Below are 27358 nucleotides of genomic sequence, written 5' to 3'. Positions count from 1 at the left end.
TAGCCTAGCGCTGGTAGCCTAGCGGTAAGAGCGTGCGACTTTGCAATCCGGAGGTCGCAGGTTCAGTGTTCAAACCCCGTCTCTGGTACGAGACGGGGTTTGAACACTGTTTTTCGAAACTTATGTACGAAATATCATTTGATATTTACCAGTCGTTTTTCGGTGAAGGCGAACATCGTGAGGAAACCGGACTAATCCCAATAAGGCCTAGTTTGGAAAGTCAGATGGCAGTCGCTTTCGTAAAAACTAGTGCCTACGCCAATTCTTGCGATTAGTTGCTAAATTCCAGGACAACGCGAGGAAGATGAAAGATATTACTATTTGCATTTGTGCTTATATGGGTATTTAGATACCCATCTGCATCATAATATATATATCCTCGATAAAGTCATCAAATTCTTTTTACTACGTCAGTGGCAAACAACCATACGGCCCGCCTGTAACAGCCTCCGTAGTCTAATGAACGCCTGCAACTCCAGAGTAGTTAATGCGCGTTGCCGATCCTAACACTCCGCGCCCTTGTTGAGCCTGGCAACCTTACTCACCGGCAGGAACACAAAACTATGAGTAGGGTCTAGTGTTATTTGGCTGCGGTTTTCTGTAAGGTGGAGGTACTTCCCCAGTTGGGCTCTGTTCTGGATCTAGAACGACATCCGCTGTGCTGTGCCCTTGCCCTATCACAGAACGTGAGATGTGAGATGACATTCACAGTGTCCATGCTTCTCTTTTGGACGTAGTTTATAAGGACACAGCCTGTCTTTTGAATGTAGTATAAGGACATAGGTAAATTTCTAAAAAAAAACACATCCGGATCCAAATTCTGAAATCTGTAATAGACTTATTAATCCTACTTCATAAGGTTTCAAAAGGCTTTTCAATGCCGTGATGCCCTACGACTTAAAGTGTACAATGGAGAAATTAAAAGCCTATCGGTTTATATATCGCAAACTCGCGACATGCCCAAAATGTTCGTGATAAGTAATGCCCTCTAGTAGGTACCTATAAAGTTTAGAGGTAATAGGAAGTTTTAAGTTCTGAGTCTGGGAGCACGGGTCCGCTTAGGCGCTCCGCTGACCGACTCCTCACAAAGGGACGGGTTCTCGGGTTACTTGTGTGGTGTGTTGTGTACACACACACAGGTACACGTTGCGGATTCTTGCATAATGCGACCAGTTTGTAACCAGACACTTGGACATCACATTCTCTGCAGCGGTTCCAACGAGGCGTGAAAATTGTCACATATTTGACATAATTAGAGCGCAAACATACGGGAGTTTCCTAGAAAGTTAAGGAACCCTTTGATATGAGCTGAATCACCTAGGTCCGGTCAGCAGATTCGAATCTGGATCGCAACACCATCTCGATTTTATCAAACTAATACACTATTTTTTTTAACGTGTGTGCGTGTGCGCTTAATTATTAGTGGCATCTTAACTTTAGTACACGTTTATGAATAAGGGGGTAAATAGATAGGTAGTGAAGAATGCCTAGATAGTCGAAACAGATAGATCTATGATACATTTCACAGTCTAGACATGCCAGACGCGCAACGTAAACAAATAGCCCAAACGTTATTGAAGGTAGAGCCGCATATAAAGTAGAGCCTCTCTCGGGCGCCGCCGCGGCGTCTCGAGCAGCTATTACGTAGATTGCGTCTCATCTCATCCGAGTCAATTTATCCCTCTTACTGTAGTGCGTAGGTAGCATCAGATATCATACCTATATCATCATATAAAATTATATGATGTACGGAGCATCTAGGCGGCTTTATTCAATGTTTTACTATACTTTTTCACTAACATGTTCAAACCTAATAGGAAAACCTAAAATAAAGTGTCCCACCTGTAGTTTTTATTCCCAATGATTATCGATCTTTAATCGACTTTGCATGACGGCAACGGAATGGAAGGAACGAAGAAGCAGCTCGTGAATATGAGTGAATTTAACACAAACATTCCCAAATATAAATAAAAACCGGCCAAGAGCATGTCGGGCCACGCTCAGTGTAGGGTTCCGTAGTTACTCTTCCGTCACAATAAGCTAAACTGGAGCTTAAAGTATAGTAAATTGTTAACCAAGGGATGAAACGGTACCTTTCACCCGAGTTAAACAAATAGGCAAATTGGCATTATCAGTACCTAATTAAAGTAAGTCTTTTTACTATGAAGGGAAAACTTTTTGCGATAACTCAAAAACAGCTAAACTGATCATGTCCGCTATAGTTTCCATTTAATGTCTTTCTTAAGCTCTACTTCCACGATTTTTTTCATATTTTTTGGACCTATGGTTCAAAAGTTAGAGGGGGGAGGGGACACAATTTTTTTTTCTTTCGGAGCGATTATCTCCGAATATATTCACATTATCAAAAAATGTTTCTTGAAAACCCCTAATAGTTTTGAAAGACCTTTCCAACGATAGCCCACACTCTAGGGTTGAAGCGAAAAAAAAATTTCACCCCCACTTTACGTGTAGGGGAGGTACCCTAAAAAGAATTTTTTTTTAGATTTTATTGTATGACTTTGTCGGTTTTATTGATTTCTACCACTAACGACCACGGAGCAAAGCCTCGGACAGACATACAGACGGACATGGCGAAACTATAAGGGTTCCTAGTTGACTAAGGAACCCTAAAAAAGGTTTAGTCCATTCTGTGTTTGGCTATTAGAGATACACAAAACGAAGGGTCCAATTCAAACGTTCATTGTGAGTAAACGGTTATATAATAGAGTCAAAAGCAATCCTTCACATCACCTGTCTGACGGGGGTCACGTACAAGGGTCACGACTTCACGAGGGTCGCACTATATTTAACGCCAACCGAACCCGCTATAGCCGTTCTGTTCCTGACTGCGCCATTCCCAGCTTGTTGATTCAACGTAGCATTCAGATCAGACTTAACTGGATGATGTTGAGTCGTAAATCTGATAATTCATTTAAAGAAACGCATGAAAAGATGAAAGTTTGTTGTTGAAACGCGGCGCCAGTTTGACGACGTGGCATAATCCTATCTAAACATTCAGACTACTCGTAACTATCAAATTCATGTTTATATTTAAAATCTGTTTAGATTTAGGTACGAATTTGTTTCTCATGCAATTGCGATAGGTACGTCAGTGTTTTCTTAAACATATAAATATAACCCGACGAACCCCAGGCATATTGAATTTCCCAGACAATTACAAACGTCTTTCTCATATCAACACTTTTTCAACGTGCAAACTTAAGCCAGTCGCCCGTTAACGGTCAATATCTTGTCGGGAACCCTTTACAAACATTGACGAGCGTACAGTCACGCTTCGGATTGTTGAGCCATTTAGGGTTCTAGCTAAATTGGACTTCCATAGCGTAAGTATTGGACTTCATATAGCGTAAGTATTCAATAGCCAATTTAGCTAGGACCCTAAATGGCTCAACAATCGGGGAGCGTGGCTGTACCTATTATGAGAAACCTTGGTACGTTACGTGTCCAGGAATCGACTTGCTATTCAATTACATAGGTAGAAACAGTCTCATCTGTATCTCTGAATAATATATCCCGAGCTCCGATCAATTAAATTGGCATCCGATCTATCGCGAGCCGACGGCCCTGCGACTGCTACTGTCATATCCGCTTCCGTCTTCAATTACACTTACTGACATACAGCCAGATTACGAGATAATTATCGCTAATTTGTCTATCACGTTCGGTGCCGATTGGGCAATGATGATTGGAAATTAATGAAATAGTCGCCCTTGAATTGAATACGTTAAATGAGACCCTTGATTACGCAAAGCTCATTATGTTTGGCACCGCGTTGAATAATATCATAATATGTAGAGTGACCTTTTGAAATGCCGTCTGTTCATAAATCTTTTATACTCCTCTATACATATGAGATTCACTCTAATGTAATTTGCCTCATGATTCGAAACAACTTTTATTTTTATATAAGTACCTATACCACATCGTTGGCACGGCAAACAAGTATACCGTTGACAAACAGTTACTATGGTAACCGATTTGCTGGACTATGGACTTCTGCAACTCTAGAATGAAATATGCGCGTTGTGATCCTTTAAAAAAATTGTGCACCCCTTTTTTGACGAACCCTGTAGTCCCTCGAAAAAATCTTGGCAGGGAGTTCCCGCAGTTACAAAATAATCGCATCAGATTAGCAGTCCTAATATAGCTATGGTACTAAGATAGAATCTGTCGCCGTGATGTCTGCCAATAACAAAACACACAGTTTTCAGTGACCCAAAGATCAAGTTGCCAAACTTTCGTAGAAAAAAATGTAGATCGCGACCCGAATGTGTCATCCCATAGCGACCCGCAGCTCCGCGCGAAGGCCGACTCCGAGACGGCCCTAATCATTCATAAATTTACACTGCTGTCTGAGCAGATGTCTAGTGTTACTTGACCTGAATGAAGTATGCGTCGGAGAGAATTATACTGGTCCACCTCGCAGTGGTCGGCAAGCTTTGTTGTCAATAACACATGTGGCAGTGGCAGCAGTCAGTCCCCGCCGGCCGCCGATCGTGCCGCACGTAACCCAGTTAGAGCTCCACTCGGGCTGAACTGGCGACAAATTCACGCAAATACACTGCATAGTGTTTCTTTGAATTAGCGCGCGAACTGGAATAGTTCCAAGTTCTGTGAAGATTCCGTGGTGAAGTGCCGGCGGGATTTAGTCAGTCAGTCAGTTTGACGCGGATTTACTTCCTGCATCCGAAACGTCATTGAAGTTACCGGTGTCTGCAGATATAGCAGGTGGGTCTTGGTGGCTAGCCTTAGAATTTAAGAGGAATTCCTAGTGGTGATTTTTCCATACAAACGCTCTCGACTATTTCCTCCCTGGATTTTGAACCTCAGCTAGGAATTGCTCTTAAGGATGACTAATGTTAGAACCGCTAAAACGGTCGGGGTCTGGGTCGAGGCGTCCGATAGTTGAGTTTTATATAGAAAACAACACGTGATCACCGATCACCGGCATCACCGCATGATCACCGTCATAGAAAGCGAAGTGTCGGGAGCCTCAGGCCGGACCCGGACCGTTCTAGCGTGAGTCATCCTTTATCCTATTCGATGTGTATGTACTTCTACTTATACAATGTACATAATATTTAGTTACCACTGCACGCCGCAGGTCAGCCGTGGAAGGTCGGCATTGATGTAAATATTTGCTCCACCCACGCAGAAAAAACCCATATGCGGACGGCTTTGCCAGGAACCATGGGGAACCATGGGCCACGTTCACCACCCACACGGTCATAGGTCTAGAGCTTTCCTCTAGCAAACTAAACAACCCAGCATACAGGGTGATTCAGAAGACGTGAGCTGGATCAAGCCTGCGCATTCGGTAAGTTATAAGAAACTGTTGCGTACAACCAGTTATGGAATGTGGAATTAAAAGGAGTGAAATCTCTAATGGTAGAACTGTTGAAAAAGTGTCCAGTTGTCAGCTATAAATAATAGTTCCAAATCTCTCCAGAGTAGCGCTAGTAGCTAAGAACCTAGGCGTTATTGACGGACTGAAGTGCGTTAGTCTATGATTTAATTTTTTTTTTCAAGTATTCCAGGTATTGTAGCACCACCTATTTAAGGTTTTTAGATGACACTTTTTGGTACATACAGTGTGTATTTTTGATATAACCTCAAACTTAAACTAGACGTAGGTTTTAGTGCTATAAAACAATTCTGATAGATTTTTTTAGTTTAGTCTTCACTACCAGAGCATAATTAATTTTTGAAAATTTTTCGAGCGGCAATGTATGTCGTACATCATGATCACTTTTGACAGTTGTGACGCCGCCGCGTCATTAATGAGACGTTTTGAGTTAAATCAAAGTAGTAATACATTGCTTGCTGAATTATTTTGTATGAAAAAATAAAAGTTGTCCATTTTTTATAAAACCTATGAAAGTGTGTTCATTACAGCCTAAACTAATTGCCCTTTGATTATGTGTTAATATCAAAAATACACGCTGTAGAGATTCCATTCCTTACCTCGTGAGATTAACGTAAATTTATTTTTTACTGTTAAAAAAATATTCAACCTGTTTGTTTTATTATACATAACGAGTGACAAATGGATTGTCATCGGAGTCTGTTACTTTTGAAAAATCGTATCTCTCGCAAGTGTGATACTTAATTTTCTTCATAATCAAGGTGCTGTCATAGCGAGTCTGAAAGAGGTCTTATCTTTGTTAATTAAGTATTGTAGGGTGTCCATGATTGTAAATAATTAAATGTGTCCTTACCAATAAGTTAAATATCAAAAAAAACGTTTTACTTAAATATGATGGTGAACGATTCATTAACATTTATTTTCCTGATTGTGTAGGCTTAGTCCTGCTCACATGAACCATCCTGTATAAAAATCAATAGCGATACCTAATTGGTATCAGAACCCATCACCAATATTCTATTGGCTTACTTTTATATCCCACTTCCACAATAAATTCCACCCCTTTGTCCAGTCAGCTGCAAAAATATGTATCGAGAGAATCGTCACATAAATATGGTACTACGCACTTATTACACTGGAATAAGATGCTATGGGACATATTTTTGATTAAGATGTGTACACCCATATTTTTACACTTGACTGTCCACTCCTTCATTTAAATATTAGTAAAGATACATGCGTACAAAACTAATTGTAAAAATGTGTCGAATAGTGCGTGGAAGTGCGTAGTGAGGAAAGTACCACGGGACGACACCAGATCTAGTGAGAGGATATAATAGTAGTGAAGTCACGGGAAGCATAAAGTCATATATTTTTGTTGTATCATATTTTTACAAGCTTTTATTTACTTTCACCTGACCGTTGTCTGTTTGTAATCAAATCTTGCAAGTTAAATTTGATCCACTTCCGGTTTCCGATTGAGCTGAAAATTTGCATACATATGTAAGTTGGGTGACAATGCAATATTATGGTACCATCGAGCTATTCTGATGATGGAGACAAGAGGTGGACATAGGAACTCTGTGATAAAACAACACAACCTAATTGTGTTTGGGGTTTTTAGAATTTGCTCGATGAAATGCCTGTGGAAAGAAAAGTACAGTCAGCGATAAAAGCTTGTACCAAAAATGAAATTTTTGCCAAAAACTTATTAAATGAGCAAATTTTAGATCACAGAGAACTTCTTAACTTTCAGAACATTTCAGAACTTATTGGGACTCTTCTGACAGTATCTTTCAAACAGCTGCCAGGGTGGCGCAAAATTGACGCACTTGCTTGTTATGTTATCGAATAGCGCGAATTAACGGAAAAAACGCTCGATCATTTGCCAAAAATTTCCTGCGTGAACGTAAAGTGCAGATAAGCTAATGGAGGAGATTAATGTAATACTGGTAATGGATGTTATTAATGGTGGTAATGGAGCCGCGGGATTACAGGGATATTGTACTGAATATCTTCGACACGGTTAATTAACCATACTTAGACCTTATTGCGACAGCATAAGGCCTGGTAATGGTTAGCTAGAGGTGTAGCTAATAGCATCATCGTCTACATTGTTAACTGACACGTAAGCCTTACGACCACATAAGGCCAACCAACCAGGTCGGTTAAGTTATTAAAAGTGCAATCTGTGCAGTACGCCAAGTGTGCGTCAACCAGAATGCTCTACGAGGCGGCAATTCATTATGCTTTTAGACAGATAACCAGTATAAATCTGGCGTATTACAGGCAACCTGATAAGAAAAAACTATTCATAAAATGGGTTGTCAATAATCGCTTCGCGATCAGTGAAGCAACAAAACACTAACCGGTTTTTTGCAAAAACATAGAAATAACCATATATTTCGGTTTATTTTATACTCTAAATGTAGGACTCAGTTGTGTTTTCAGATAACGACTTCGTATTATTAGATTGCCTAATAAGAAATGAAGTAATTAATTAACAAAGAACGAAAAAATACCGTTTTCGTTCCCATACAAAAAATACCGGTTTCCGATCCCTGCAATTCACACACGCACAATTTTTACTAAACCATATCTGCTTCACCAACCACCACCCATGACAATAGCAAGTAATATTGATAAACCAGAGGGCCTACCGCGTAAAACGAAAAGAGCAATTTGTTTATCTACTTCTCTATCACTAGAATATACAAGAGCGATAGAGAGACAGATAAGTACTTAAATTTCGTTTTTCGTGGGAGGCCCTCAGTTTCATCTTTCAATTTATTACGCGAAAATACGGTAAAAGTTTGAATGCGCCTTCGAATATCACTTATGGTTGTTAATGTTATAATACGTATTAGGGCAGACATACACCACACACACGTTTGGTGAACTCCGGCAGGAAGTTTCCGCCGCGTAATCGCGGCAGCCATTACTCCGTATCAAGACTGACACTTTATAGGCAATTTATTCATAAAGAGAACAGTCTGCGGCACATTCGTACGGTTTATTGCGTTGGGATAGAGTTGAAAACGTGTGGGTCTTGTCACCCTGTATGTAACTGACATGCTTACACACATGGCGTGGGTAATAAACAGATGCAGGTTTTTTGTTCCTCATAGTTAAGGAGTTGCTGATGCTGACTAATTTAGATCGCGAGCTCAAGTGTCTTCAATATTCAGAAACAAATACATTCATATTTTTGAGTTCCGTAACTAAAATAACAATAACTAAATTCTTATATTATTCTATGATAAACTTACATTTGCACATTAGCCGATGATGTACAATGGGCATCCCACTGTTAGGTTAAAAAACTAAAAAACGTTTTCATTCCATTGGAAAACTTACATTAAAGGTGACTGGGGCAAACAAAACGCATCTTCCTCTGACCCAGAAATTTATTTTTTTCTTTGTGTTTCATACAATACTTACCTAACTTGTATGATCCATAATTCTCAGTCTCAATTAAATAGTGATTAATGAAGTACATGATAATTAATAAGACATTTAATTTTATAACCGGGTCTATAGCTAGGGTTGCCATAATATACGGGACAAAAACGGGACGGAAAAAAATACGGGACGTGATACTTTATTACGGTGACAGTCCCGTATATACGGGACGTGTGGCAACCCTGTCTATGGCCAATTTATTTATTTTAGCGACCATGGCTAATGAAACCCGTGTCGAAACGTCGGCAAATAAACGTAATAAAATAAAATCGCTATTGACCCAGTTATAAATGTGATTCAATATGTGTTCGAAACGCGAAAATTTTAAATGTTATAATTCTAAAGACATGCCTATAATGGCATATCTAAGAAGGGGTATAATGTATCTAAGTTGTATAAATAAGATGATTAGCAAATGTTTTTATAAACCCTGGAAAACTAGAAGGTTACTTCGTGGTCAGTATCTTCGCCGGTCGCGTGCTGCGGCGCGGGGGTGAGGTGCGGTGGCGTGCGGGGCGCCCCATTAAGCACCTCGTAACGGCTTTTATAATCCATCGACACCGCACTGACAATTCATAAACCTTAATCCGATGACATAAGGCCTACCAATGGTCAGTAAAGAGTGCCGAATGTAGCGACGATATCGCGGAGGGTCGTGTTACCAATTTGGGTCAACATTGTCGCGACCTTGGACGCCACCGACCGGTGTAGTTTTGTATGTAATAGGTTTTGGATCATGAAACCTGGAGGCTTCATGACCCAAAGGCCACGTATAGCGTACCTTAACGGTTTTAGCGAAAAACCATTGCTACATTACTATCAAGTAATTCATATAATTTCTGACCGAGATTCTATGGAAGAAGAGTACATACTTAGAGCCAAACAAATTTTTCTTGCTCGTCTTGTATTTGAATTAATAGGATTATAAAACATTTCTCCAGTTTTGGTGGTTTCCGCATAGGAGTGTAGTGAAAATGTATTTCATAAAGCCAATTGGTACGATGAGCTTTTTGATGATTTAAAAGTTCCGAGGCAACAGCTTATTAGGGGACAGTTTAGGAAATCTAGTTTCTGGCAATCTTTACTAATAGAGAAAGAGACGACTAATTGTATTACAATCACATAGTTACAATCTTGCACTGCTTTTATTCCAAGATATGTTTTGTGTTACACTACAGCACAGTCAGCATCAATATTAGCGGATATGTATTTTAATGATTCACATATAAAGACATATATCTTTTTGGAAACCTTTAAAAGACTGGTGGGCAGATACCTACGTCGTTTTAGTCACGTTCTGACTCCCTAAATATTAATTTATTTAAAGTTAAATGCAGTCACAAAGTCAAATAATCGTAAAGATCAAAACCCCGGAAAAGCTGGGTCGTTGAATCGCGAGTTGCCCTCGACGCCCGCGGCAAGGGCGGCGCGCGCGCAGCCGGGCCGGCTGTGGAGTGGAGGCCGGGCCGCGTCGTGACGCGGCGGAGGTCGCGGCGAACTGGTCTGTGGACGTTAGGGGCTTTTGTGAGCCCTATATAGCATCAGACGGCCACTGAGGTCATAGGCAGATTTTAGATTCTCTATTGTCTTTTTTGGTCCCAAAATTTGACACGTAGGTTTTATAGTAGACGCGATGTACTTTGGCAACGAAATAGTCGAAATACTCAAAATATTCTATCGGATTACGATTCTACTAACTAATCTAGAGTAAAACCAGTTTTAAAATAGGTACCTACAGTTTACATAAATCTAATTAAATCTGTATAATCTGTATTGCATGGACACCCTGCGCTACCTACAAATTTAGACGGGAGCATAAAAACATTAGCAAAGCAATGTAATGTATTTTAGGGATAAGTAGTTCGTAAAACTATTTTTCTTTTTTTAAGTACTTACCTAAATTATTTTTGGTGTTGGCTTATTATTACTCGTGCCCTCGCTTCTCGCATTCAAATATTAAAACCACAACCGCTGCGCGTTAGCACGTGTGCCTGCACGCGTGTACAATAGGCGGTGACATAGGCAAATATAATTATTTGGGATGGATCCGCCAAGTATCAGTCCGCCTTAAATTCTATAGACAAACGCGCTAATAGAAAGCTAATTGGAGATAAGGATTGGTAGAGGCTAGACTGCAAAGCCTAGAACACTCTAGAAAGGTAGCCTGTTTATCGGTATTCTGCAGGTTACATTTCTGGGAGTGTGCGATGGGATTACATAATTCAATCCCCATATCTTCGTTCTGCCACCGTGGGACTAGACGCGGACTCTCATTTGAAAGAGCTCAAATTGTACATTCTAAAACATTTTATTTCTTTCTTTTTTATAGTGAAAGAAAATTGATTTATGAAGGGAAATGTGAAAAAATAACATTCCCCCATCCCCCGTTATCTACGAAGTTTACCGAAGAAATTTACCCAAATTTACGTGTGTTTATTGTTACACTTGAAATTTCTATGAGATTACATTAAAGACACCTTTTTCAAATAAAATATCAATTTTTGAAATCGGTTCACATGAATTATCCTCGAATAACCAACATACGTCGACCACAACAGCGCGCAAATCAAATTAGTTACACAATTTGCCGATAGATGGCGCCGTACACAATCATACTTAGTATAGGTACTTCTGATCAAAAGTCTTTCGCCTTTATAGTTGTTACACAAGATAATTCAAAGTTTCTACGGAACCCTCGGTGCGCGAGTAAAACGAACTCGCACGTGACCGGTATTTTTGTTAGGTAGTACACTCGTAGTCGTTTAGAATTATCACTTAATTCGTGAGTATTATACCATATTATTATTCTTCACCTTATTAATTGGCTATAGGTTGAAACAATACACACTGTTTCTGTACGCCAAATCGAGAAAACAGAACACTCACATAAAATAGAAAGATTCTCCGAAAGCAGAAACGTGCACGCTACCTACCACAGTCATTTTCACGCGTTGACCTCCAACGTTAAGTGCAACTGCATCTCCGTTATAGTTTTACGAGGCAGTTCGCGGTTTAGTGCCATAGCTTATTACGCGTGTCAATAAACATTTAAGTGTAATTGCCACGCCAGTAAGCGGCAAGTATTTGCTCACTTCCCACAATATACATAGTACCTACTTTACATATTGGCCAAAAATCTACCGATAGGCTTTATGAGATTTTTCTAGATTACATTTTGGAGAACATCAAAATAACCTGCTGAAACAAAATTCAGAATGCTTGACAAAGGAACGCACTGATGTGTTTTATGCGTTTAGGGGCCCACTTATTACCAGTTTACCCGACGATATCGGCCTGTCAGTTATTCGCGATTGTCAGCTTTTGCGAATAACTGACAGGCCGATATCGTCCGGAGGGTGTACCCTTATTTTATCGCCTAATTTTGGATGAATTTCGTTCTAAATAATTTTTTTCATAGAATAATCGAACCCCATATTTTTGTTACTTTTAATTTTGTTTCTTCGGTTAATCATTTCATAGAAACATACTATGCAACTTTATTAAAATTCAGAATATTTATTAAAAAAAAAAGGACTAACTGTAGAATTTTTTATCCATTGAGTGTTACTTGTACGACACTACAGTTCACAGAATATTGTTTTCAACTATTATTACTTCACTTAATTACCTTTCACGTAGTATTCACCTAAATGAAACACACTTCAAGTATACGTTTTTAGAAAACCTAGTTTTTAACTAAATTAAAATTCAGAATATTTGTTAAAATATTATGAATTTTAATAAAATATTAACTGTATAACAGAATATTTTTTTCTTCCTACTACTATTTTCACAATTACCTTTCACCTACTATTCATTCAAATTGTACCAAGTACGATAAATGATTTCTTATTTTGTACCACAATTTTAAAATAAAATATAGACACTCTAATTTTGTTTCATTAAATATTGACAATATAATGCCCTAAGAACAGAAGCAAGCAAAGTGGGTTAGGTTAGGTTAGAACTGTGCCCTCAAGACAGCGAAGTGTTGCCAGTAAAGTGGGTTGGGTTAGAACTGCGACCCGCAAGACAGCGACGTGCTGCCAGAAAAGTGGATTAGGTTAGGTTAGAGCTGAAACCCATTAAAATAAATACATTTCAGAATAGTAGAATAGGGTTGTTTCCGATTTTTAGGGTTCCGTAGCCAAATGGCAAAAAACGGAACCCTTATAGATTCGTCATGTCCGTCTGTCTGTCCGATTATGTCACCGCCACTTTTTTCCGAAACTATAAGAGCTATACTGTTCAAACTTGGTAAGTAGATGTATTCTATGAACCGCATTAGGAATTTTACACAAAAATAGAAAAACAAACAATAAATTTTGGGGGTTCCCCATACTTAGAACTGAAACTCAAAAAAACTTTTTTCATCAAACCCATACGTGTGGGGTATCTATGGATAGGTCTTTAAAAATGATATTGAGGTTTCTAATATCATTTTTTTCTAAACTGAATAGTTTGCGCGAGAGACACTTCCAAAGTGGTAAAATGTGTCCCCCCCCCCCCCCCGTAACTTCTAAAATAACAGAATGAAAAATCTAAAAAAAATATATGATATACATTGCCATGCAAACTTCCACCGAAAATTGGTTTGAACGAGATCTAGTAAGTAGTTTTTTTTTAATACGTCATAAAATTAAAAAAAAAATATTTTTTTTCATCAAACCCATACGTGTGGGGTATCTATGGATAGGTCTTCAAAAATGATATTTAGGTTCCTAATATCATTTTTTTCTAAACTGAATAGTGTGCGCGAGAGACACTTCCAAAGTGAAAAAATGTGTCCCCCCCCCCCTGTAACTTCTAAAATAACAGAATTAAAAATCTAAAAAAAATATATGATATACATTACCATGCAAACTTCCACCGAAAATTGGTTTGAACGAGATCTAGTAAGTAGTTTTTTTTAATACGTCATAAATGATACGGAACCCTTCATGGGCGAGTCCGACTCGCTCTTGGCCGCTTTTTTAAACTCTTGTATTACGTTCTATATTAACTAAAAGTTGCCCTAAAATTCAACTTTTATACTAAAAACGGCTTTAAATATGTTAAATTAACAAAATATATTTTGACGGATGCTTTCGCGCCCAAAACGCTGTTTGAAAATTGTGTGACGTCACAGTTTACGGTTTGACACATAACTACATACACACGTAGAAGATACGAACTGTCAACTGACATTTGTCATTTGTTGTTTACCGCCTAACTGTCAACACTGTCAATCCGAGAGTTGTGACGTCATCAGAATCTTTAAAGACGTTTCGAATATGGTCACGTGACGTGTGGCAAAAATTATTTTAAATTCAATATTTACAAAAATATGATCATTACGGGGACCTGTAATGACCATATTTTAAAAGTAGTTTAACATGTTCTTATAATCCAAAAGAATTTATTGGGATACAAGTCTGCCCTAAGATTTGTAGATGGAAACAACCCTATTGAAATAAACAACCTTTGTTTTATCGCCAATTTTTCCGTAGATTTTTGTTTCACACAAAACCGTACTTTTTACAATTTGGTATGCGTTCCGATAAAGGACGTTGCAATGATTTTCGGCCAAATAAAAATATGTATGAAGAGTAGTTTAATAATGTTATTCTATGAATTTAATGTTCGTTTAAATATCTGTTCTGTATCTTAAATGTTGGTAAACCGAATTTATAAGAATCAAGTTTTCTAGATATCGATGTTTCTGTGAAATGAAATTACATGAACTAAGTATCCTTAGAACAAAATTATTTTTTATTTCATTCTGTGAAAAGTAACTATTTCGAACGAAAATTATTTGAATTAAATATTCTGTGTAAATATTATTTTACATTATGAAATTATTTGAAAATTTTTATGTGAAAGAAAAATCTACGGAAAAATTGGCGATAAAACAAATGTGAACCCGTCCGGAGAACTGGTAATTAGTGGGCCCCTTTAGATAAATATAATAACCCAATTTTGTTTGTAAAGTTTTGCTGTACTTACAAGTGCTGGTGCAGGGCCGACTTTTCATGCAGTCTCTGGACTGGTTTTGTATAATAAGTGGGTACCTATTTAAATGGTTCCACTAATTTATTACCTTTTTTCGAGTACAGTACATACTTAAAGGCATCGTGTACACTGTCAACGATGAAAAACATCCGTGGGAACGGAGCTGACGGAGCACACCGAGCAGTACTGGTTTGTCAGTGTCTCCATTGTAATGATTACTACTCATAAGGGTCGGGACATCTCAAACATTAATCCTTAATTGTTTGATTTCTCGTTTTAAAAACTGCCTACAACTTACGTAGCGGAAGTATTTTTGATATAGTATCTTTTGCCTTAAATGCGTAAATATTATGTTTTTAAGTAATTTTATTATGTATACCCTAATTAACTCAACACCGCCGCTAAGGCCGCCGGGGTTTTCTTGCATCAAAACAAAAGTATATTTATTTCTATAATAAGGGTCAGAAATCGTTTAAGCAGAGCCAGATGGAGAAAAGAAGTTACCTATTTATAAATTGCAAATTTCAGGAATTTTGAAGAACTGTTAACTGTTGAAAATCATACATCGAAATAGTCCCTCCAACCTCTTGACTCTACATTTGTAGTTAGCCGTGTCTCTGAAGTTCTTGTGAGAGATAGACAAGCAAGACGCTACTAGTCTACATTCCGCAGCATATTCCCTCCACTATACTTCCCTAACCAGTTAATATGAACCGAAGCCGAAGCCTAAGCTCGTTCAAAAGTGACTGTAGTGCGTTTTGCCGCTGAAGTCTCAAATAATCCGCAGCAGCTGTAAACGCCGTAAACCTTCCAGCTGGGCGTCAGTGCGGCACCGTTCACACGCCACACGTAAGCTGTTGGCCGCCCATGGCCCTCGATCGATGCCGGTCGCTGACCCCGCTCCGCATTGGGCTGGACATGTTTATTTAAGGATTAGCTCGTTGCCGTCGAGACATGCATTTACATCGTCTTGTAGTCCAGTTTTTCAAAACCAGTCTAAACTGACACATATCTGTGACCAGTTTGCGTCATCGGGGGATAATGGTACGTTTCGGTTCGGTCTGTGGAAGCGAGAGGAATCCCCGGTGTTGTCTTTTTGCGCTGCGCCGACGCATCGTTAACATGAGTTATGCATCTCTGCATGTGTTAACGCCGAGGGGACTGCTATTTTCGCCGACTGGAGCGTTTCGCTGAGTTCAGTTTTGAAAATTAATTGGAATGTGTGTTTTCCTTGCATGTGGATAGAGTTTATTATGATTTGTGTTTGCAAATGCTCCTTGTGGCTATAAGTGTGATTGCAGCGTGTGTCATCGGCACCGCATGTTTGTCTGACTTAGACTTGAAATTCATTAAACTATCAAGATAGTTCAATGAGTAATGGGCTTAGTTTATTTTTAAACTTGGATTACTCAAAGTTGTTACTAATATAGGAGTTCAACTTAAGTGAAATCAAAGACAGAACATTATACATTCAAGCAAGCCTATATAGCAACCAGTAATTTCGAATAGCTTACGGATAAGATAAGAAAGTATCTATAAGATGTTTTGGATAGACAGGCTGGACCGTTAATAACGTAAGCAGGTATTCCGTAGTTAATAGGCACCTAAATTACAAAAAAAAAATACCAGACCAACTGATAAAGTCTCTCTTGATTGTTCACAAACGAATGAGAAAGTTGCATTTTATCCACATGTGCGGCAAAGTAATCTGATGGAAATTTTGAATTGAATTAGCTGGTGGAAGTTACTTTTAAATAATGATAATGTATGATACATTTTATATTACGTTCATTTGGATTTGATTTGGTTTGATTTATTTGGTATTTCATAGTTAGTATTTTCCTCGTGTTGGTGTGCTGAAAATTTTTGTGTTTCACTCGGTGGCAAAGTTTGTTTAACCCTCGTGCCTTGAAACCCTCATTAACACATCCAACATAGGTAATTGAACTTAGACTGGGAAGTTGAGACGCCGTTCCCATAAAAAGAGGTGAACGTATTAACCTCAGTATAAACTGTACCTAAATAAATAAATATTTGGGGACAATCTCACACAATTCCTAGTTATAATTTAGTGTTTATTCGGTAATACGGCTGTCATTACACTAATCGTGTTAGTATAGTATGTGTTTAGTAAGCACGCACGCGATAGCCGCTCGTCCTAATTGTATGTAAGGCGTTTAATGAGGGAGTAACGCCCGTGCGTAATGAAGCGAGATCGTTTCGCGGTTAGCTGACACATTGTATACCTTGTTACGAGGTACTAAAGTCGACCAGCGGTCATGCAGTCAAGCGCTGTTGATTGTCGGTAATTAGTAGCGACTATCGGCGATTAGTGCATTGTTCTTCGCTCGCCGGTGGAAAGCTGACTCATTGTTTACGTTTCGGTCGCTAGCCGATGTGGTTTACTAATTTAGTCACATCTTAAGAAGTTTCCTTATAAACATCCTTGCTGGTGACTAGTCTATTCACCATCTTGGGTGTTGGAGCACATAAACTTACTGTTGACGTGTTGATTATAATAAAGTTATTTCAGAAATAATATGTACTCTTTGGACACGTTGTGTGACTCAGAGTGGGGCTTAGAACGCGCTGCGATTGTTTTTTTGGGGTTTCAGTAAAATTTCTTGCGGTTTCATTCTTGCACGTGCGTGCGCTTATGAAGCATGCCGTAAGTATACTTTTTGCGGTGCTGAAACCGTAAGGAATTAAATCGCAGTGCGTTTTAAGCATTATTAAGTACATAGGCTAGTTCTGAAATCTAGACTCGACTTACTATTATAAACTATTTATAATAGTAAGCACGACGAAACAAAATACAAAGATAGGTCCGATCAATAAGGTTAGCGGCAGTATTGAAGGCCAAACTTAGGGATGAAAGAAAACTAAATGTTTTTATTCAAATTTGCTTGGCGTAGCGTAGCTACTGACTAGCTAACTATGTAGTATACCTATGTAGGTAGCTTACATATGCTCGTACATTTCGGCCAGCAACCATCAAACTCCTTCTGAACTTAAGATTATTAAAGCTTGTTAACCAAATGCATTAGGCAGATCTGTGAACGTAATACCTAATTATTATCATATTTACCATAGTCGTCTTACTAGCACTCACGGAAGTTCTCGTAAAGATGACGTGTATTAGCACTGGCCCAATTAAAGGGTTAGGCCAGTCCCAAACCAAATGTATCTTAGTACGATATGTTACTAATATGGTACGTATTAGGACGGCTGTGGCATGCGGTTTACCGATGTGTACTTTATGTGATTTTGATCAAGTAAGGTAGACACGACGCGAGAAAGAAGACGAATTCACGAATTGCTGTTTCTGCTGAGGCATATATGTCCATTATTACCCCCAGATCGCGTATACTATCCTGCCGTGTTAAAGTACCACCACATAGCGTATAATTGTGTAATATGGGCTGTTTTTTCGTGTAAATGTGATTACGGCACATTTGTCATTATTTAAAAAGAGGTTATTTTGAGCACAGTAATCCTCAAAAAAATTCAGTTCTTCTTGAAAATCAGAACAGTCAGTGTGCGTTTTAATAATTCGATCGATTTTGGTATCTTCTGCATAAAGAAGAGCTCTTGAGAAGAATAACAACGGGCCCAAATGTGACTCCTGTGGGACGCCTGACGAGTGTGTGGCTGTTTGAAGACAGATGAAAAACCTGCCAGTACTCCTGCTTGTGATCTGCTCTGTATGATTTAACTTACCCACCGGAAAAGGTCACAATGCATACCAAGGTTCCATAGTTTTAATAACAGCGTATTATAAGACACTTTTATCAAACGCCTTCGGGAAATCTGTATACACTGCATCGACCTGATATTTATTGTCCATGGCATGACGTATAACTTCGCTAAAAGACAAAAGATTACTTTCGACGCTTCGACCTTTATAGAACCCATGCTAGTTTGAATTGATATGACAACGAACGGCATAAGAAAGCTGATCAGTTACAATTTTGTCTAATATTTTGCCAAATTGTTACAATTTAGAAATAGATCTATATTTTCGATATTCTGACTCATATTACCCTTGGGTATCGGTGTTATCCAAGTTTTTATTCAGATTTGAGGAAAGTGTCCTTCATTATTGAATAACCTGAAAATCCATGTGACAGGAAATACTGTGTCCGCGCTTATTAATAGTGGGTGTATTCTAACAGGACCAGCGCCCTTGTTAACATTGACTAACTTTAAATATTTAAGAACTAACTCATCTGTTAAATTAATTTTATTAATGTTAAAAACCGGTTTTAATGGGGGTTTTAATTTCAAAGACAGATTGAAAATTATCGCTAAACATGATACAAATATTTTCCCCGTCCGAAACGGAGACACCTTTGTAATACATAGTCTGTGGTAACCTACTTTTCTAGTAGCGAGCGGTTCGTTTTGTGTAGGGGTCGCAGTTCTTTCTTACCTAACCTACTTTTCTGGTAGCGTTATGTTTTGTGTAAGGGTCGCAGTTCTAACCTAACATAACCTACTTGTCTGATAGCGGTTCGATTTGTGTAGGGGTCGCAGTTCTAACGTAACCTAACCTTGTCATAAATAGCAGTTCTTTATATGTAGAAGGTGTATTGTTTTTAGTGCGTAGTAAATCTGGGATTATGTACCTACCTATCTAATACATTACGAGTATATCAACAAAGTTTATACCAATTCTGCTTATTAATAAACGTTATATCATAAGATTGGGAAAGGAAATATGAATTATGCTTCAAGAATGTTATGCTAAAGTTTTTAGATCCATAATAATATCATTTGTAAATATATTAAGTAAGTGTTGTTACGTCATTTAATAATAATATCAAATCAGCATTATTGCGAGTGATATTGTTATTTTAATATATATATATATATATTATAACGAAAATATTTATAGCCATCTATACGCACCCACTCCTAACTAAGCAATTGTAAACAGGTATAATAACTTTTGGATTTTTAAAGGATTTCATTTGCCTCTTCACAAATCCTGAGAGCTTTGACATCTGTTTAACAATTGAGTCGATGATTGTAACCAGATCTGATTGCGGTTGCAGGCAGTTTCCTGGGTGGTAGCGGACGCGACTCCGCCTCATCGTGCTGCGTGCGCGCTGCGCTGCGAACACTGCGCGCCGCTTGGCCGACGGCGGCGACGCTAAAAGAGCGCTCCGATACCACGCACGACTGTCAAAGGTAAAGTACCCAAAAGTTGCACAGTCATCTAAAATAATACTTTTTTTAGTATAAAACCTAAATAATTAATGTTAAATTAGTAAGTAACTCAGTAGACAAAAGCGGCCAAGTGCGAGTCGGACTCGCCCATAAAGGGTTCCGTACCATTTATAACGTATTAAAAAAACTACTTACTAGATCTCGTTCAAACCAATTTTCGGTGGAAGTTTGCATGGTAATGTACATCATATTTGTTTTCTTTAGTTTTATCATTCTGTTATTTTATAAGTTACAGGGGGAGGGGTGGGGGGGGACACATCTTACCACTTTGAAAGTGTCTCTCGCGCAAACTATTCAGTTAAGAATTTTTTTTTATTAGAAACCCCAATATCATTTTTGAAGACCTATCCATAGACACCCCACACGTATGGGTTTGATGAAAAAAAAAATTGAGTTTCAGTTAGTATGGGGAACCCCCGAAATTTATTGTTTTTTTGTCTATTTTTGTGTGAAAATCTTAATGCGGTTCACAGAATACATCTACTTACCAAGTTTCAACAGTATAGTTCTTATAGTTTCGGAAAAAAGTGGCTGTGACATACGGACGGACAGACAGACAGACATGACAAATCTATAAGGGTTCTAAGTTCAGGGCTATAACCGCGAAAATCGAAGTTCGTCAATTGCGGACATTTTTCTTTGTCACTCTAATTACGTCTTAGTGACAGTTAAAGAGAAAAATCCCCGCAATTTGCGAATTTCGGTTTTCGCGGTGGGCCCCCTTGTTTAATTTCACGAAAGAGAAAGCGCGCCGCCGCCGCCGCCGCCGGGTTGTCAAAACTCATTATCATGCTTGCGTTGTCCCGGCATTTTGCCACCGCCCATTCCCATGAGCGTCAGCCTGGGGTCCGCTTGGCAACTAATCCCAAAAATTGGCGTAGACAGTGGACTCTTGTTTTTATGAAAGCGACTGCCATTTGACCTTCCAACCCAGAGGGTAGAGTAATAGGCCTTATTGGGATTAGTCCGGTTTCCTCAAGATGTTTTCCTTCAACGAAAAGCGACTGCGACGAAGAGCGATGAAAAACTCATGCAAGTCGCACGCTCTTACCAATAGGCCACCAGCGCTACGCAATCTCAAAATTTCAAACTAAATTTGAAAATTACAATATCCGGAACGGCGCGTGAAGCTCGTTCAAGGTCACTTTGCGGCCTAAGCCATTGATAAGGATGTAGTATTTACGAAAATCTATTGCCGCCATTGCCGGCGCGCCTCTCTCGCAGCCTATTATTGCGAATGTAAAAAATAATATTTGTACGAATATTTTGTCCATGTCCATACTTTCAGTAGCAAATATGCTTAATAGTACCAAAGGCTTAAGAAGTGTAATAACCCAAATCAGAAGAATACTTGCAACGGGCAAGAGCAACACGGTCCCATCTGTCAGCGGTGGGGTCGGATCGGGTCCACTGACCGCCGGAAGCGCAGCGATTGCGTAATTAACACGATCCCCCGATTGACCCAGTTCCCCACTCGAGCGCAGCGCAGCTTAAGTGCTTAGGCTTCTGGAATATGTCAAAAATGCAATATGGATCTCTAATTAGGTTGAGTATCCATTTAGCTGATTATAAATATCGACCGTTCGTTACGTTTGGCCGTAATTAAAACTAATCTTCAGGAGCTATTAGCAACCCTACTCACTGGGTTTATGGCTCGGAATACGATCAATATGATCTGTAACTTCTGTAGTTTACACTTACAGCCTGGAATAGCTCAACTCAAAGTAAACAAAAGTAGTTTTTACAAATAACTCATCTCTTGTTTCAAATGCTCGAATTCACCCTAACTTCAGTTTTACTGTGTGTTTGGATGAGCAGTAATTGTACCGAATAATTAGGATAGCGGCTGGTAACTACTGTAAGAGTTCATTATCATTTGTTAATGAAGCGCCGTTAGCGCGGCAATCAGCACCGCCGGCGTGCCTATACAGGCCTGGGTCTCAGAGCGTCTCAGTCTCGGTGCAGTCGCGCGACCACCTCCACCGAGATACAAGATTATCATTAAATACCGGTTAGTGATACTTTTTTATCAGTGCGTAATTTATTTGGTTTGCTGCAGTTTTAGAGAGATTGTATCTGACGAGCTTTTCTTTGTGTGTTTTGCTCTTGTGTAGGTTGTTCTTACCTATGTCTAGATGGAAGCTGAGTCACCCCACTCAGCCAATTGGTACTGGTAATTAAAAGGGCAACATAATTAGGGGAATTTAGTGGACCTCGAATTATTCAATAACAAATGGAGTCAAATTGTTTTCCGCGTTTGTTGCCTCACCGTACCGTAACTATCTTTTTCCTTAGTTGTGTTGTGATTGTGAAACCATCATTTGGATCGAGTCGTACTTTTTAGGAAACATTTACTAAACTATAGTTTGGCCAACTGGTTGTCTAACTATCTTCGTACGGTGCATATTCTCGATAAAATTGTGCCTAAATCCCAAAAAAAATATAGTTATAGCCGTTCCCTTATAACAAGCACGAAAAACGCTTACACGCGAACTTACTTAAAGTAAGTATTCATTCATGGACTGGCGTGTTAACAGGGTATAGATTACGCCGGTCCTTCATGAATTACCTCGATGTTTCACACAAGGTAATAAACGGTTTCATGACCACGAAGATTGAGAATTATTTATCTACATAATTCATGAGTCCCGGCGCCCGTGCTGGTGTGCACTCGCACCGCTCGAGCCGCGCCGCGCGGAGAGATATCGCTGCATCTGCATGCTATTTACATGTTTTCTACGCTTCGCTCCGATTCCTGCCGCCATGCCATAGATAAATCATCGATTTCCAATACCGGACTGTACAGTTATATTCATATAATTGTGTGGCTCAGCGAGCCGGGAGGTATGCGCCCGCAGCTCGCGTGCGATACGCACAGCGAGCCGCGATAATTTCTATAAGGTTTTGCGCTACTGACTATTATATAATCTGTGGCACAGGGGCATGAGACAAATATGCCAATAAAAATGTCAAGAATATTGTCTCAAAAAAAAATATTGTCGAAAACATATCTCTAATTTGTCATGTTCTGTCACGGCACTTGTACTGTGTTTCAGGCTCGCGAGTCAGCTGTCAAGCCCTTGCACATGGTGCGCGAGCGCCCCTCCCGCCCCCGCGTCCGCCTGCTCCCCCGCCCCCGCGCCGGCTGCAGCGCCCGCGCCCGCCATGCCGCACGTGGAACCAACGCGCGCCGGCGCCTCGCCCGGCTTGCTGCGCCGACGATACTCCGTACCAGAGACCATCATGAGGAAGTGAGTGTGATCACATATGTATCTTAGCATAAACTAAGTTAGGAAGAATGTATCTGGGGGCACGGCAGTGCCCCCGCCAAGACGAGCAAAGCGGATCGCAAGGGCACTTACCTTTTCTCGAAGCGCTTCGTCGTTTTTTTGAATTCTTATAATTTGGGTTTGGATTATACCAGATAAACAAAATTCGTGGGATATAATGTCAATAGTGTTAGTTATTAAGCACAAAAAACTCCAATTGCAATACTCTCATACTTTAGATTTTATCCATACCTATCTAAAAACCCCTGATTTCGTCACTGACTCATGCACTATGACTCACTCATTAATGGTGATGTTCATCAAAACCTTTACGGTACTTCCTCAAGTCCTAGGAAGCTAAAATTGGTTATGTAGGATAGTATTAGTACACAAACAATATAAAAATTCAAAATCATGAAATTTTTTGTCCCCTAAGGGGGTGAAAAGGGGGGTGGAATTTTTTATGGGGAATCAATAACCGCTGAACCAATTTAGTTGAAATTTGGTATTTAATTTAATTTGGGGAACGATATATAACAGTTTTCAAACCCAAATCACCCCGTAAGAGTAAAAAGGGGAGGAAAAGGGCGTTAGGGCAAAACAAAGGGTTGAAGTTTGTATGGAGAATCAGTGAAAAAAGCAGATTGTATAAAAGATCCCAGATATACGTATTTCAGGATTTTAAATAGTAAATCACCCTCAACGCTCTAAATTAGGGGATGGAAGATTGTCATAAGCGACTTACAAAAAGAAGTGAAATCCCATCAAAAACATTTCCATGTAAAAAGTTGCCAAGACGAAATCATAAGGCTCGCACTGTCAAAAAGTTATCACAGCTCTTGTAAAGCCAAGCTTCTAACCCTACAAGCCCTAACTTCACAAACTCTACACCTTAGTCAAAATACTTATGTGGCTTGGCCGTTTTGTTACTACAAGAAGTATAGTATAATAAAAAATAATGAATTGTGAATAAATTTTTCACCTTACCCCATGTGACGGTAGCGAAACGGCCAAGCCATATATTTTGACTAAGGCATAGTTTGTGAAGTTAGGGCTTGTAGAGTTAGATGCTTGGCTCTACAAGAGATCTGATAACTTTTTGACAGTGCGAGCCTTATGGTTTCTTGGCAACATTTTACATGATAAAGTTTTTGATGGGATCTATATGTAGGTCTGATTAGCAGTGACGCTAAAGCTATTAAAAATGTCAAACTTTATAGAGGGGGTACCCGTTTGAAAACGTTTGTTACATCACTTACATCAACTGACCCGGTTTATTGTTTACATTTCCAGATACCGTTTAGCTCAGCAGAGTAACGAGACAGAGGAACCGTGTGCCGCCACGTCACCGTCATCGTCGTCGGCGGCGTGCGGCGGCTGCGTGCGCAGCGCGCATCCCGACCGCGAGCTCATGCGCAAGTCCGCGCTGCTGCGGCGCCTGTGGGGCCGCGCGCCCGCGCCCGCGCCCGCGCAGCGCACGACGCGCTCGCTGCACGGCTCCAGCTCCGAGCTGCGCCGCTCGCCCGCCGGCTCGGGCTGGGCGACGCCGAAGCGCCAGCGACTGGAGTGGCGCCCCGCGTCCCCGCCGGCGTCGCCGGGCGCATCCCCCGCGTGCTCGGACTGCACGTTCGCGTCGCACCGCGCGCGCTCGCCCGCCGCGCCACGCGACGTGTTCGCGCGCTACTCGCACCTGGCGAGCGACGCGGCGCGCGAGCCGCCCGCCGCGCGCTCCTCCCCCGACTCCACGGCGACGCCATCGGAGTCCCCGCCCACCGCGCTGCCGTTGCCCGTGCCCGTCCCGGCCCCGTACGTTGCCGAGGTCGACGTCGACCGCTATAGCAGTCTTCCTTTCGACATGTTGACGACCGCTGGCTCTCCGCCGTATGAGGTACTCGAGATCGTCGTATCCGAGACGGTAGAGGCGACGCGCGCTCCGGAACCGCGCAGTCCGGCGCGGACGAACGCGAGCTCTAGCCCCGCGCGTGGCCGCGCTTGCAACATCAACATCGATGAGTACGTCTCCAACATTCTAGTGGAGAGCCTCAACTCCCTCTCGGAGCAGTTGGAGAGTATGAGCGCGGCGGTGGGTGGCGCCGGGGTCGTCGTCGAGAAGGAAATCAAAGTGCGACTGCAGAACACTGGCGTCAACACAATCGTCCACCTCAGCCCCACCTCCAACCATCAGATCATCTTCGGCAACGAGGAGCTGTGCCATGCCGATAACGAGAAGCGCGACGCGTGCAACAACCCTCGCCCGCCCTCGCTCCCCTCGCCACCGTCCCCCGCGCCCGAACCCAACAACAACGAACCGGTGGATTCGGTCAATCGCGCAGTGCTGCAACAGATTCAGAAGCTCTTCCACGATGAGCTGTACCGGTTGGAGCCGGGCCCCTACCCCGGCGAGCCAACGCTGACACAAATCGAGTCTTCCAACGTGGACGCGTATATCGAACACCATACCGACTCTAACTCGGATTCACCCTCGCTCACGGGGTTGGGCGTTGGCGCCGGCAACTACTGGGCGCGCGAGCCGGCGCTCGTGCCGCGGCTATCGGCGCTGCCGCACTCCGCCTCCATGGAGGTGAACACGTCGTCGTCGGAGGCGGAGCCGTCAGCATGCCCGAGCCTGGTGGACAGCCTGGACGACCCTGCGTCGCCGCGCGCACCGCCGCCCGCGCGCCGCCTGCAGCGCTCCGCAGTGGACGTGCTGGACTTGCTCCCGGAGGCGCCGCCGACGCGCGATAAGCCCGAAGCCTTCTTCGTGCGCATAACTGACGAAGACTGCGGTTGCGACAAAGAAAACGTCGTCGTTGCCGATCGAATGCCCGACAGAATCCGCGAGCGACTGCTGCGGCGGCATCGTAAGCGCGAGCTGCGGATGGAGTCACGCCGTGGCGGTGGGCCGGAGAAAGCGCGGCGGCGTGCCGCCGATCACGATGCACGTGCCGTTGTCGCCGCGCTCATCGAAGAGCTCATCGCTAAAGTCGCTCAAGAGGAGTATAAATGTATGCGCATTCATCGACGGCCCCGCGGCGACCGGAACAAACTGGCGAGAAACGGAAGTAGTCTTATTGAAGAACATAATGGAAGAATAGAACGCGCTTTGCACGGCAAGCTGTCGTTGCCGCCGCCCGACGCGCCGCGCCGTATCTATCAGAAGTCCGAAATCCACGACGGCGACAAGTGTATCGAGATCCTAGAGATCCTGGAGTACGTGGACGATTCGCTGAATTCCCCCGAGACGACGAACTCTGACGAGCATTACGGTAACTCCAAAAGTAAAAAGTCTCGGATCCCGATACCTATCTACGAGAGAATCCAGCGAACGACAAAAAGGACGACAAATCGTCCTCGTTCGCCGCCACCCCCGCCCTCGCCGTCGCCGCCGCCGTCGGCGCGGCGCGCGTCCGTCCCGCCGCCCGCGGAACCCCGCGCGCGCGCCGGCTCGCTTCGCTTCCGCCGCGTTTTCGACATCATCCCGGAGGAGCGCGGCGCGGGGCCCCCGGAGTCGCCGCCCGCGCCGGCCGAGGCGCCGGCGCGGCGCGTGTCGGCGCCGAGCCTGGCGCCGCCGCCGCCGCGCGCGACCCGCAGCGCGGCCACGTCGCCGCCGGCGCCGCAGCGCGCGTCTCGCAGCACGATGACGTCCCCGCGGCGCGCGGCGCCCTCGCCGCCGCCCGCGCCGCCGCCCGCACCCCGCGTCGCGGCAGGTATCGCGCTCGCTTGTGCCCCGTGCCGCTGACCCCGCACCGCACGCTTGCGTCCGACAGTGCTAGTGCCTTATCTCACGAACGGTTTTGTTTCGTACGGTTGACTCGACGTAGACACTATTATTTTGTATGTAATAGAGCGTAGACCGCCATCGGAGTTGACTTTATTTTTTTTTTACTCGCACCGAAGTTTTTATCACGAATATATAGATGGACGGGCACGTATATTTATTTGTATATAGACGACAGAGTTGTATCGAAGCTATATATCGTTATGTAGTGATATATTTAATAAACGGTTGGAATGAGAC

General features: G+C 41.8%; 1 protein-coding gene across 1 annotated transcript; it reads left to right on the top strand.

Annotated features, from left to right (window-relative positions):
* The first annotated feature begins 4352 nt into the window (after positions 1-4352).
* On the top strand, positions 4353-27357 carry LOC133530779 (uncharacterized). The gene is made up of 4 exons (XM_061868850.1): positions 4353-4749; positions 19897-20032; positions 23128-23322; positions 24634-27357. The coding sequence occupies exons 3-4, from the start codon at positions 23237-23239 to the stop codon at positions 27077-27079; spliced, it is 2532 nt and encodes an 843-aa protein (XP_061724834.1). The 5' UTR covers positions 4353-4749; positions 19897-20032; positions 23128-23236; the 3' UTR covers positions 27080-27357.
* Position 27358: the final 1 nt, after the last annotated feature.

This window comes from Cydia pomonella, chromosome 2 (assembly GCF_033807575.1).
Source record: "Cydia pomonella isolate Wapato2018A chromosome 2, ilCydPomo1, whole genome shotgun sequence".
In the NCBI taxonomy this organism is placed as follows: domain Eukaryota; kingdom Metazoa; phylum Arthropoda; class Insecta; order Lepidoptera; family Tortricidae; genus Cydia; species Cydia pomonella.
Note: the sequence above shows the minus strand (reverse complement) of the source record. Positions and strands in the feature narration are given on the sequence as shown.